General features: G+C 37.1%; 1 protein-coding gene across 27 annotated transcripts in view; it reads right to left on the bottom strand.

Moving 5' to 3' along the window:
• Positions 1–14,632, bottom strand: part of camk2g2 (calcium/calmodulin-dependent protein kinase (CaM kinase) II gamma 2) — a 55,719-nt gene that overhangs the window by 3,007 nt on the left and 38,080 nt on the right. For 2 of the 27 annotated variants that reach the window (XM_026224597.1, XM_026224599.1), the window contains 7 exons: positions 12,089–12,129; positions 8,684–8,761; positions 6,561–6,605; positions 6,122–6,176; positions 1,338–1,469; positions 801–876; positions 333–427 (listed from right to left, as the gene is read on the bottom strand). In XM_026224597.1, the coding sequence (XP_026080382.1) occupies positions 333–427; positions 801–876; positions 1,338–1,469; positions 6,122–6,176; positions 6,561–6,605; positions 8,684–8,761; positions 12,089–12,129 (522 nt within the window). Of the gene's footprint in view, positions 1–332; positions 428–800; positions 877–1,337; positions 1,470–6,121; positions 6,177–6,560; positions 6,606–8,683; positions 8,762–11,328; positions 11,362–12,088; positions 12,130–14,632 lie in introns of all 27 variants that reach the window. The other 25 variants (XM_026224602.1, XM_026224608.1, XM_026224601.1 and 22 more) reach the window with 14 other exon arrangements.

Here is a 14,632-nt window from a genome sequence, read left to right as displayed (position 1 = left end):
TTAGCTTGAACACGCTCTAGCTCAGGGATGTCCAAACCTGTTCCACTGAGGGCCACTGTGCTGCAGAGTTTAGCTTTAACGCTAAATAAACACACTTGAATCAGTAAACCAAGGTCTTCAAACTGACTAGAAACTTCCAGGCAAGTGTGTTGGAACTAGTTGAAGCTAAACTCTGCAGGACATTAGCCCTCCAGGAGCAGGAATGGACCCCCCTGCTTTAACTGAAATTTCCTGCTTACAATTATATAGAGCATAAAAACAAGTTATTAATAGGTACAACAAACCTATACAACTTTCTTGGACACTAGTACATTAAAAAGCTTGGGGCTTACAATTCTCAAAGTAGAACTTATGGAAGTCCATTCCCTCAACCAGGTTTCCAAGTGCCTCGGGCTCAAACGAGGTCAGGCCAGGGTCACAGATCCTCCTGAAACAGTTATGGAGATGATAATGCAAACCACTATTCAGTTTCCACTTAATACCCCAAAACATCTAAGTCCGGTTTCACAGACAGGGCTTAGACTTTAAACCAGGATTAGGCCATAGTTCAATTAGGACACTGAAGAATTTTTTTTATAAACGTGCCTTAGAAAAAACACGAAAGAAAGGCTTTTAAGATCAGTCAGTGCAAGTTTCTTTCAGTTGAAACAACCCAGACTTACTTTTTAGTCTAGGACTAGGCTTAAACCTTGTCTGTGAAACCTGAGGCTAGAACGATACTCATTTTAGAATGATAAATATGGAAATTGGCATAGTCTTAAAATCGGTTGATTTTAATGATTATAAATAACCGAACTTACGTGTAAGCTTCAAAATCTCCATTGTTGATGGCCTCAATCAGCTGCTCGGTGATTTTAATGATCTCCTGCTTTCGTGCTGGCATTTGGAAAAATAGGAGGAACAATCAAGTTTAATCCACAATGATTATTTAATAAATCACAAACCGACCTTTTGTTCCTAACTATCTGCTCTTGAAATCTCACATTCAGTTCAGCATACTATTGGCTGTTATTGAGTGCTGTCTTTCAAGAAAAGCACTTAGTTTTCTAGTTTCCTGATTTTAACACAAGCTATAACTTAAAATGACTTGTCTAAAATGGTTCTTAAATGCTTCTGATTTCAACCAGCTCAGTAACCACAACCCAACTGTAAAGAACAAACATTTAACACTTGAATCATCTCATAGTCCCTATTTGTGTTCATGTTTCACGAGAGAACTGTTATAGAGTGATGAACTGGAGGGACTTAAAGGGTAAAGCCAGAGGGAATGTCAGGACTTACATTAAGGGGGGTAGAAAATGTAACATCTGTCACTAAATCAACAGTCTAAGACTTACAGAGCTGCCTGTGCACGCTGCTGCCCCCTGCTGTTGTGGAGGCTGGAGCAGGTACAGCAGGCTCTAAATCAGGACAGGAGCTCTGACCTGAACTGCTCCAAGCAACATTCTTAACATCATGTGGTGGATCGGCTGCAAGACAACGGCACAAATAAACAAAGCTGCAACTAAGCACACAGAGATGCTATGCCACAGCAAAACAAAAGTATGATAAACAAACCGAGCACTACTTGGAGACACATGCTGCCTTCAGAACAGTATACTACCTTACTACGGCTTCAGTATATAGTATGCATACTGTGCACAATATGCAAATCATGAAATACCTGGATAACCGATTAGATTTGACAAACTGTCTAGTATAAAACATGCATTCACATTCACCTTCCATTTCGATTATAGTAATTTTCCATCGCTCACCTCATTATCCAGTATTCATTAACACAAATGTATGCAGAAAATATGATGCAAATTTTGATTAGAATGATTCACTTTTCTATTTGTATTATTTTTCATTAAAAATACATTTTAACAATGATAATATTCCTTATGTAAGATAGTATTCTGTTCCAAACATTCAGTAACTAATTCATGCATCTAGATCAGTGGATCCCTTGGGGGTGGGCATGACTTAAAAGTAGTCTATATTATGTATTTAATATAAGCAAGTAATTAGTAGCAATATTATTTTAAAATAAACATTTAAAATGAGATGTAAATCATCCTATGATGGGATACTGTGGGGCCTTCGAATCAAAAAGGCTGAAAACCACTGATTAGATCACATACATAAAATATCAAACTACTGCAAATGATGCTGAAACCACTGCATGTCACAGAAAACACTGCAGTAATAAATTCAGTAATTAAATGATTACTGAATTTGATTAATGAACAGAAAACATACACTGGCAGAGTTGATAAATATGTATGGCAATGATCTAGAGGATTACAGTAGCAATACTGCAGCATACTGAATCAGAGATCTGGTAGCGTTTGATTTAACAGTCCAGCAGATGGTGGCAGATCTCAAGCTTTTTTTTTTTTTTTTTTACTGAAACCTGCAGCAATCTGGTTCAGTGGTTTGAGCAGTCGCTGTACTCAGCCATGACAGACAGATACAAAGATGATACAGCCAGTCTTATGACAGTGGCAGTAGTCTATATACAACAGCAGCATAAGCTGTGAGATTTAGTGAAGAACACAAGAGCCACAGCGAGTAGATCTATGCACAGTATGTGCATGTGTTGAGAGATGTCTGTCGTGTACAGTCCCAGCACGGGCCCTCTGCTCATCTGTCACACTCAAAGTATTCAGTGTCTCACAGATAAATAAATGAAAAGGTCACTCTGACTGAGAAGGTCAGTGCAATTCTTTCCATGTCAGAGGTGAGGATGTACATGAGTAAAGGGCAAAGATGGCGGACTGCGAGAGACTCAAAATTAGGTGACAATAACTGTCCTTGATTGTGCTAATAAGTGTACAATGTGGACTACAGCAGATCATGTGGCGTGCATTTTATTTTTGAGTACTGCAATGATTTAGGCAAATTTGCCATATTTTTGTCTTGAAGGGGTCATATCATATCGAATTTACTCAAAAGACCAAACATTCACAACCTTCCTGCATCACACAGACACGGATGAATACTTCAATGTAGTATTCAGTATACTCATGTCCTTTTATGAATCAAATAAGAGCAGCAAAACTGCTGTCCGTGTCCGAGTAGACAACTAGGCAAAGCAGAAAAAATAGTTTAATTCAAGGGTCCGAGAGAGCTTGGAAAATGAACATCACGAATTTAACTATGGTACCGTTTTTGCAAAATAACTAAAACAAAACCTTAATGCATCAGTAATACAAATAAGATATATCATATGACCCCTTTCATAATGATACCAAACCTTACAATTAGGGTATTTAATAATTTTGATGTCCAGTGAGTCCATCTCAGCCAGATTTGTTTTGGAGCATATGAAGTAACATTAGAAAGGTGAGATACTTTAAGTTAGCAGTGGGAACAGTAGGAACGGAGAGATCGGATGAGTCCAGTAGGGAGTTGTAGAAACAGCTGATAAGGTCACTGCTGTAGCAGTGGACTTACGGGACGGTGGGCAGGGGGGAGAGACCTCAGGCTGAGGAGCTGGCTCCTCCGAGGCACTGCACTGGCTCACCACTGCACTGTCACTGCTAGCCCCACCCACCGATACTGACACAGACAATTAATGGGGAATAATGTGACATACCACAAGCCTTTTTCCAGCTTGGCTTTGTGCTATATTTATAAATGAAATGATGACATAATTTGCATGATAATCTTCCAAAAATACCAACAGCACACAATAGAGTACAAAAAAAAAAAAAAAAACATGCTGAAACATAATGTGCATGCACCTTAAGAGCAAAAAGCATTTAGTAATAAGGGTAATGTTATGTGAAAAAATGTTGATTCAAAATTAAAAAGCAATATTTTCGAAACCCTGAAGTCTCTAATACTTCTATAAAAGGACATGTTATAAAACTGTTTGTATTTATGTGGAGTTTATATATTTCCACCCTGGTGTAGAAAGTGAGATCTTTGCGCCTCTCTGCTATGACACAAGTCGATGGTTTGGGAGGTTTAACCCTCAGAGACCTCAATTGTTGGAAGAACTGCAACATTTTTTTTAAAAGCATTTACATACTTAATGAATAAATAAATGTGAGATTAAACTAGGTACAACACTGAAACCCAGTGCTGAAAATGGTCAAACACTTATTTCATCTCAAAACAAAAAAAATGGATAAAACATTGTAATATCAAGTTTTATGCAGTTTTTGTTTTAAACGGTTTGAACATACACATACACACACACACACACACACACACACACACTTACTTTTAAATGTTTTTTAAAGAAGTCTTTCCTGCTTGGTAGGGCTGCACTTAAATATTGTGAAATATCACAATTTAAAATCACTACTTTACAGTATATTTCAATATATTTTGAAATATATTCCTCTAATGGCAAAGCTGAATTTTCAGCATTATTACTCCAGTCTTCAGTGTCATATGATCCTTAAGAAATCATTCTAATATGCTGAGCATTGGCTTAAAACAGAACATCAGAAAGTCTTTGTTGTCACTTTTATTTAAATGAATGCATCCTTGCGAATACATTTATTTCTTTAAAAAAAAAAGGGTTAGGTCCCATTATATAGCCTGACAATCAAACTTAGATTAGTGTAGATTTAGTAATGAATGATCCTAAAGCTCTACTGAAACATTAAACCTCAGACTGAATAGAAGTGATTAAAGTAAGGTTAAAATGTTTTAATATCTAACAGTCAGTCTAGAAGCTCAGAATAACTTAGAACTTAACAAAAAGACTGATCTGAAGATGACAATTAGACTGAACTGTTGTGTAATATTGCCGTGAGCTGTAATGAATCGCCATGTGACTCTGTTAGACAACATACTGAGATGGGAGTCATTTTCAGGAGGGGTATTTGTTTCCTGTAAAGGTCAGTGTGTTAAAACTAATATCCCCTCAGATATTGTGGACATTCATTACTGGAGCACAAAACTTTGTGATTCATCAGTGTCATGGTAACTCTGGCATTCACAGCACGGCTCCTTTTCTTAGCAAGCTTGTGCTGATTCATGAAAGCAATCAGTCTGTCTGACCCTGTTTTGGTGCCTTATTCTTCACCATAGCTGCAGCTGTAGTGACCAGCAATGTATCTACAGCTGACGAGCTGGCTGTCAATGCACAATCAAAGCAATTATCATGCTTTCACCACACAGGAATAAATCTCAGTCAATCATTCTCTGCCTGTATCTGTTTAATATGTATTCCCTCTGGCCCTCATTACCACTACTGCTATTTAAGAGTTGGAGCGTGTACAAGCCTTGACGCTGTTTACACCTGGTCCAATGCATTTCATAACCCTTTCAATGCAATCACATTCAGATGTAAAATCACCACCATGTACAATGCAAATAAACAAACAAATAGATAGAGCTCATCAAATTTGGTAATGGAAACTCAAGCGTACTTGTTTGACATACAGTCTCAAACACGTATGGTCAGTGACAAACAGTGACCACGTCTCTTTAAAAGACTTGAATTACTGATCAGTTCAGATGGACTTTCAGCACAAGGACAGAAATCTGTCAGGTTTCATTAATAGTAGCCTATGTTTATTTGTGTTTCTGAGATATAAAAGGTTTTTGAGGGTGATAGAATACAATACATTTTTGTGTGATCTGCTTAAGCCATTAATGGTTAGGTTTGGGGTGAACCTTCATACTTATTTTCTTCTAAAAATAATACATTTCCATACGAATCACAATCTATGTTTTGTTCTATGGATTTAGACAGTCTCAGTTGCTTATTTCTCGTCATGTAATGAAAAATGCAGTGCATTTTGATGATACCATCTGATGTGGGCCTTGGTCAAACAAAAATCTCAGTGGATAATTACAATTTGCAAAAGGAATGTTTGGGAATCTAAAATTGATATTATCTACTCACGCACAAGCCAAAGAAACAAATGGTCTTGAGAGCAATGTTTTGGTGAAGCATCTAAGACTTTTGCACAGAACTGTATGTCACTGTAGTCACAGTCTAAGAACCTGCCTAAAAAATCAGGACAGATCTAATAGGTATAAACTTATTACACTAACTAATGGCCTTTTTGTGTAATATTTGCACCAATCCACACACACATCACATTTTTTAGATCCCAGAGAGCAAGAGATACAGTAAACATGCAGAGTACATGAGGAGTTGATAGTGTACCTTTCCTACCTTTCATGTCCTCCTCTTCTGTGGTGTTACAGCTCTCTGTAGACCCCTGTGATGAGAGAGAGAGAGAGAGAGAGACAATGTGCAAGATGGAGGGATGGTCGTATGAAGGTGGGAAGACAGGAAAAGAAGTATACAGGTTTGCAGACAGGGTCTATAAACCATGTGGAACAATATACAGTGCACACACTGTGAATCAGCAAATACACACACACACACAAAGAATCAACCACAAGCACAGATATACCCCAGCACACCCTCACACACAAACAGAGCTCTCACAGGAACACCCCAAACCCTGCACAGTCCAGCCAAGCCAGCATGAGGGCAAGCCCCCTTCATTTGAGTCATATTTGTGAAGGTTTGGGGTTGTGGCATTAGGAAGTGACTCAAATGACTGGTGTTCAGTGCAGAGCTAAAAGAGGTGGCTTACCTTGATGCCATCAGCTGGATTGTGCACGACAGTGGTCTGTGGTTCCTGGGGAGGCAGGAGAGAGTTTACCATGCAGGGTTGAGGAAAGAGGGTGTAGGCACCACAACTCCACAACTAGCATGATGAGCCTTCACTACTGCTATGATTGTCAGCAGTTAGAAGGTGCATCAAACACACACATTGGTGAATTCTGCACAAGGTCCTTAAGTTAATACTATGTATACAGAGGCCCCAAAATGTATCTTGGCACTTATTTTACATTTTACACATAAAATATGAATTTCATTGCATTAAAATAAAACAATATAATAAATGATATAATATACAACAAGTGATATTTGGTATAATTTATCATTTACAAAGACTACAACAAACAAACAATCAAATAAATGTACTGTTTCTTTAAAATAAATGCTACTTGGTTTGGTGTTTACAAATATTTAATTAAATAGGTAAATAAATGTTCTATATTTCTTTAAAATAAATGTTACTTGGTTTTGTGTTTTCTTATATCATGCTACAATCAAACCCCCCGGTTTGGTGTTTTGTTATACAATGCACATGTCCCGATAAAGCTTGACAATCATTTAATTAAATCAATTACTAAAGCAGATTAATATTGTCTTATAACCAGATTAATAAATAAAATACAAATACAATAAATGCATTCTTTCAATTCATGCATTTTTTCTATTTACGTTTGTTTGATGTAGCACTGTTTTATAAGAAATGTGACTTGTTATACAGTATTTCTTTAAAATAAATGCTACTTGGTTGGATGTTTTGTTCAATCATGTGACGCTCATGTTTGAAAACAAAAATATCAAATAAAAATAAATAAATTTTTTCCTTCAAATAAATGCTACATATGCAATAGCATTCAGAGATGTTTAAGTATGACGTAAGCATCTAAATACTTTTTGAGGCTACTGTATACAATAACTACAATGCAACGAAGGATATTATACAAAGGATCTGAAGGTCAATGGAAATGCAAGCAAGGATTGGGTGGAGTTAACCACAGTGGAAGAGGAAGTAGTCATTAAGCTTGACGAGACTCTCTCCAAGACCAACCCCAGTCACCAACAGCACACAGACATAACAGAAATGATTAACACCACACAAACAGTTAGCTTACAATGCCACACTAGGTTTTTTTCTCCTGAAAGCACAAAGCATTGATCCCAGCTTCGCACATACACACCCCACATACAAACAAATGGTCTAGCGCACTAGACTCTACTTTATTTCCACCACCACTAACACAACACCCTCTAATAAGCAACCTGTCAATGCAGACTTGAAGATGCAGTCCCTACATGCTGAGAAACCAATTTCAGACAAAACCCCTTATCACCCATCAGCCCGAGCAACTTCAAGGTCTGGGGCATGAGCAGGATGGGCGTACTGGTCATTTACACAGTCTAGCATGAGGACAGGGACACTGTAGTGTCCAAACGTCCAAAACCTTACTGAAAATTGAGAGGAAACTGACATAACATCAATATGGAGTTGAGGATGAAACCAAACACTGAGATATACTCAGATTAAATAATATTCAATTCACATTTAATGCTGATATTCCTAGATATAGAATTATCTCAGACTTTTAGACTTTTTTTTTTTCATGTCCTCTGAAGGCTGTACCAGTAACAGCCATTCGTCGAAGGAGCAATTACCCATAATGCAAAGTTAGGGAGTGCATCTTCAAAACAAACAGAACAGCTCTGCTTCCTGACATAAAATGATCCTGTTTTACCCTTGGAGACTCGACCACCAGGCTTTATCTAAATGTAATTTTAATATGGCCAGAGCAAGTTATCTGAAGTTTTTTTTGAAGTACAGGGTTTGTCTGTAAAGCTGTCAAACGTACACTAATCTGCGAGTTTGTTTGGGTAAAATAGGAAGTCAGAGAGAAATCCACAGGCACAAACCAGATGTTTTAGTTCAACTCATTAAGAACCATGAGCAACGTCACACATCTTCATCTGAGTGGATTGAGCGATGGGTGGTGGGAGTCAAAACAACAGGTATGGGACAAACTGATAAAGCCTTTTACTAAACAAAGACTTAAGAAAAGGAAAGACTATGAGTGAGGGAAATAAAAAGTTAAGATGAGGTACCATTGGTGCAGTGGATGATATGCTGCTGTCTTTGGTGCTGCTGCTTACTACACTGTTTTTGTTGTTGTTTGTCTGTGGCTGGGGCAAAAACAAAACAAAAACAAAAAAACAATGACAACACAAAATGAATTTTGTTCAGTGCCATTCAAGAGCCGACAGCCTCAGATCATACTTGATGCGTCCAAAAGCCACAGTACAGCATGTAAGGGGACCTGTATTGGATTAAATTTGCTTAGGAGAGAACACTCACGTAACGTGCCCTAGAGCACCTTTAATGACACACTTTTAGCTCTACTTGAATTAATGAAAGATGTTCAACTCTATGTGCTTGTTTTAGTGAGAGCTTTGCTGATTATACAGATTTAAACTACCGATGGTGGATAATAGCACAAAATGAAAAATAATGAAGCTATAATCATGCATCTGTAAAATCACATGACAGTTCTACATAAAAACAAAGATAAAACATGGTGGCTGTATAAAAGGAGCCAGCGTAGGCCTCCTTTACATGGTTATTTTCTTTATTATTAAAACTGTTCAATAATCCTAAAATATGACTACAGAGAATAGTTTTGTATTATTTAATAATAATAATAATAATAATAATAATAATAATAATAAAAGTAAATTCAGTAAATGTTAATGTAATAATCTTTCAAACATCTACGTGGACAGATTTGTAACAGTGTTGATAAATGTGCAAATATATTTAGACATATTTATACATTCAGTATATTCATGAAATTGATATCAACAGTCCCTCCAGTGATAAAAAAAAACCAAAACATCAAAATCAATGAAATGTTTCAAGGCTACAGATAAAGTGTTTGGTATTTGCAGTATATTTAAATAGACAAAATATTGTATTTTTAAATATAGTATTTTGTTGGCACAGTAACAACTAGAGGCCAGTGTTACTGTCATGAAGCCACCTGAAGACCCTGATAGTCCACTAGTGCATGCAGTGAAAAGCTTCAGCGCTCAGACCTCTACTCGGTCAATCAATGCAGGCTACAACTTATGATAAAAAAAGAACAAAGTCTGACTATAGCAGAGAAAGAAAAGAGGTGGCGGCAAAACGGAGATGATTCTTGAGAAGAACGGTCAAGAATCCTTACAGAAAGATTCAACAGATTAACAAACACTGAAGCAAAAGAGCAGCCAAAAGTAATCCATCCCAAAATTTCAACAGCCACAAAAAAAAAAAAGAAAGTACTTTTTTAAAGAAACTGTTATTTCTAGATTCAGACTTCATTGGATTAAACTAGCCTCCACTATATCACCCCATTGCTGAAAAACGTCAAGTTTCTATTAATTTAAAATTGTTTAATGTTTACAAAGAACTTCTAACATTTTATGTCAATATAACTTTTTTTTTATATGTATATATTTTTTTAAATACAATTGTTAAAGTAATTTAGTTTTCCTGTAGCTCAATTGGTAGAGCATTGTGCTTCAAGCGCAAGGTTGGGGGTTCGATTCCCCGGGAACACATGATAGGTAAAAATTGATAGCCTGAATACACTGTAAAAGCGTCTGCTAAATGCATACATTTAATTTAATTTTAAAGATGATTAACAGTCTAATTAGAATCAATTATCAATTAACCATTACATTTTCAAGACCAAAAATAGTTCACGGTGAAAGGACCAGGTCTGCTTGATTAAACGGACCATGAATGGTGAGAGGGGAATAAAACTGAGGTCAGGATGTGCTTATGTCCAGACCTGATGGAGAAACTCAAGACATGACTAATGGCAATTAATGCACAAACACTTTGATGATGTTTGTTGGATAATAAAACAGCAGAACTGAGCTTCCCCTGTGATGAGGATGAAAGAACGGCCATGTCTAACTCACAGACATCAACTGCTGCTGTAATTTACTTTCAGTTGCTTGATGACAAGAAAATATGTTTATTCTTCAGGGGAGATATTCACTGAAATCCATATGGATTTTTTATTGTAACAAGGGGCTCTTTACTTGTTAGGACAAACCTGATGTCACAGCCACTGCAGCTATTGCCATGGCAACAGAAATGGTCTGCCGCACTATGGACTGTGGGAAAAGAGGAGTTCCAGTGAGAGAAAGGCTTGTTTGTCTGTTTTAGACCGTCTGTTCAAACAGCATTTCAATTCTCTCTCTCTTTTTCAAGAGCACCAAGTAAGAGCCCTTTGTCCACTCTGAGCCAACTTCAGCCTTGGTCATAATCAGTATGCTACTGATTTTAAAGACTCGTGAAAGTGGAGAGGGTCGAGCTGGAGGACGCTCACAAGGTTTATCATGGCCTGGAAGAAGACGGACCAAACTTAGGTCAAGGAGAAACCTCTCAGACAAAACCCTGGTCTGGCTCACCAAAAAAGCACTGAGATGCGATGGTAATGAAGAATGAACTTCAAGGAGGATGGGCTTACAATACAAGCGTGTGTATGTAATAAACAGAGTTGAACGGGTGAACATGACTCTGTTAATGCTTGATGATCCTATGACTCACAAAATCCTACAATCAGACAAAAACCCAAAACCCAAACAAACTCTCGAGCATCTCAACCAAGAAAAAAAAAAAAAAAAAAAAAAAGAGCCAGAGAGTGAGAAAGTGTTGAGGGAGAGTCAGAAAAAGAGGAGAGACAGGGAACAGATCTCACCATCAAATAAACACTGGAGCTTGACTTCCTTTTCTGAACAGGGTGAAACAGAGGAGGGCAAAACAGGGAAGCATAAAAACAGGCCAGTGAAAAATAAAGCTGCTAGTTAGATCCCACAGAGAAGAAAGAGAGAGGAAAAATAAACAACCACAAGAAGTTGCAAAGCCATGTGTGATGTGACAGGTGTTTAGCGGCTACAGTTGAAAAGTGTTAAACTGCTGGAATCCATTTATTGACCAGACTTGTTTCATTTCAAGCATTTGCTTCTCGGTTGCTTGGTGAAAGGCTGGCGATTCACTGCATGCACAGAGACGGCACAGGGTTGAGTAAGTCTCCCTGCTTCAACAGATTTTGCCATGACTCAGGCCTAACAAATGGGCAAATGTCAAGAATGGTCTAAATATGCCGAATGCTTTTCAATTGGGTCGCCTTGGGGGGGTATTATTCAAGATCACACTGAAATATATCAGCCTAATAAAATGTAAGCAGCTAATCATTTGAAATTCGAAACAGAGAGTGTTTGATCATTTTGGTTTATGCAAACCATTTGCTGTTTAGCTTGACTGTCAGTTCTGTTTAGAATATGTCATTAATAGAAGAAACATAAATCTGAGAGGAAAAATCTTGTAAACAAAAAACTGGAGAAGAATTGTGCATTCGTTAATGATACAGAAACATTATTTTTTATAATTCCAATGCTGATACAAGAACTTACTGTAAGTAATGAGAAAGAGATGTATACAATGTGTGTGGGGCTTACCTTCACGCCATCAGACTTCTTGTTCAGTAAACTTTTGCATGCTGAAAGATGAGAGAAGAGAAAAAAAAACCAACTAGTTAATGACATGAATGTTGCTCGATTAGTGTATAAAACCAGTACTGGAATTACTAACTAAAAAATAAAACAAAATATAAATATTAGTTTAAAAATACAAAATAATAATACAATTAAATGTTTCCTTAGCATTACTGAAAAAAGTTTAAGTCAGGTACTAAATTACTAAAATTACATAAATTACCAACTAGAATTTATATTGATTAACAAATAAAATCAATAAATATAAAAAGCACAAAACAAAATGAAAATGAAAATATGAAAACAAAACATGAATAAACCCTATGATAGTATATAAATAATATATAAACGAGTGACACGACCAGAAAAACCATCCATAGGGCTGTGAAATGGCACCTATTCCCAATGAATAAGCAAACGCCAAAGCCCTGGCTTTGTCCACCAAGAAACATGAAAGACCACCTCAAGTTTGATGAAACCTAGTTCATGAACATATCTTACCACGTGTTCTCATAAACAGAAACGTGATTTGAAAATTAAATGGATCAAATGAGACACAATAGGAACACATATGCACAAACAAAAAGATAGATGACAAGTATGATCTTCAAATTCCCTTACCTTTGAAAGTAGATAGAGGTAGGAAAGAATGCAAAAAGGGAAAAAGGCAAGACAAATCAATTAACAGATTATTAAAAAGGAAAATAGCTGTGGCAAACAAAATAATCAGGCAAATCAAAGCAAAACTCGAGGATTTTCTGTTCATGCTGGGTCCATGCTGTGCAGAGGCATCTCCTGTCTGGCCTGCTGTCATCCTCACTGATGACATTTCTCTCCTGCACAAGACTCTGCAGATCTGACAAACCAATGCCAATGTCTGCTTCAGTTCACTCGAGCACATCAGAGCTGAACTGCTGATTCATTAGAGTACAAGTCCTTTTTTCCTGACCTGTTCAGCTGTTGTGCTTCTAATTAAACTGGTCTCATAATTCAAATTGTATAATGGGGTCAAATGAGTTTGTGTGCTGCACTTGTTGATAGTATGAAATGGATCAAAAACTACTTTAGCATGAGTTAAAGAGATTAGCAGTGGACCGATAAGAGTGCTTTTTTTTTTTTAAATAGTCGATTTCCAATAGAAAGAGCAGGGTGATGGCCGATAAAGTGCTCCAACACACACTACTGTTCAAAAGATTGGGATCAGTAAGCCTTTTACATTTGCAACATAATACTTTCATATTTCAAGTGCAGTTTCCCCTCACTCTAGATTTTGATTTCTGAAGGATCATGTGACTCTGAAATTTCACCTTTGCTATTACAGAAATAAATATGCTGACAGAAAAAACTAAGTTATTTTAAATGGTAAAAATATTGAACGATATTTCAGTTTTCTGTATTTCTGAACATAGCCTTCTTAAAATCTTACAGATCCCAAACATTTGAACGGTAGCGCAGATAATGACATTTTGATGATAGGAACTTAGATATACACAAATTAGCTAAAATTAAATGAACTCATAACTGGGCATCTAATTATCGGCTGATGCTTTCAATATAGTCAAATAGCAGCTAATTTAATGGCCTGGCCGATAAATCAGCCTCTGATTATTAAATTATATGTACTTCTGGGGCTTAAACAAACAGCTGCAACTGTTAAATATCATTGTAAAGCAACAGAACCACTTGGCAGAGCATTCACAGACATGCCACTTTCATTAAGACGTATATGAAGAGAGGCAAGAAGCTAGGAAATGTGAAGAAAAAGCAAGACATTTGGATCCGGTTGTTTCGGGTCCTCCATGCACAAAGACACCCAAACACATGCTGAAAGGTACTTCTGAAGCACACCACAGTGATCCCAGTGCAGTGGTTCTTCTCAATAAGTCTTTCCTCAAGAGCATGCTAATACATACAGTATATGATGTAGACATTCATAATTAACAACAGGCAAATGCATGTCAGCATCTACCCACAATTTCACACAGTGCAGCTGGTTGACCAAAAGCCGACCTGACTTTGGACAAAGGTATACAAGGAGAATGAGCCACCTTAAGAAACCATCAACATAAAACAAGGAAACTAAATCTGTAATGGGACTTTTAAATATGACGCCGTTCCTTAAGGTGACTCTGGTCGAAATACCTCCACCGGAGCATCCCTGGACCATCAGCAAAAGTGCAAACCCACAATGCATTATGTTTCCAGAGAGACACCACTTGGAAGACATAATACATTTTTTGAGATACTCTTCTTACCATCCCAAACTGCTGAGAACGACACAAAACTTCTTCTGACAAGTTCACAGCACATTCAGTGCAGTGCAAAGGTCGCTATTGACAGGAAAGGGCTCTTTCATCCTAGACTTTGGTCAAACGTCATGAAGCACAAAGAGATACGAATGTGTCTCAAGGCTGGGAGTGACTGAATTTCAATTATTCTTGTTTTATTTTTGTCAGTTCGCAAGATATGCATTCACTCAAAAAAATTTTTACAGTCAAATTTGAATTG

This window comes from Carassius auratus, chromosome 38, assembly GCF_003368295.1.
Source record: "Carassius auratus strain Wakin chromosome 38, ASM336829v1, whole genome shotgun sequence".
Lineage (NCBI taxonomy): Eukaryota > Metazoa > Chordata > Actinopteri > Cypriniformes > Cyprinidae > Carassius > Carassius auratus.
This window is presented reverse-complemented; position numbering and strand designations above follow the sequence as displayed.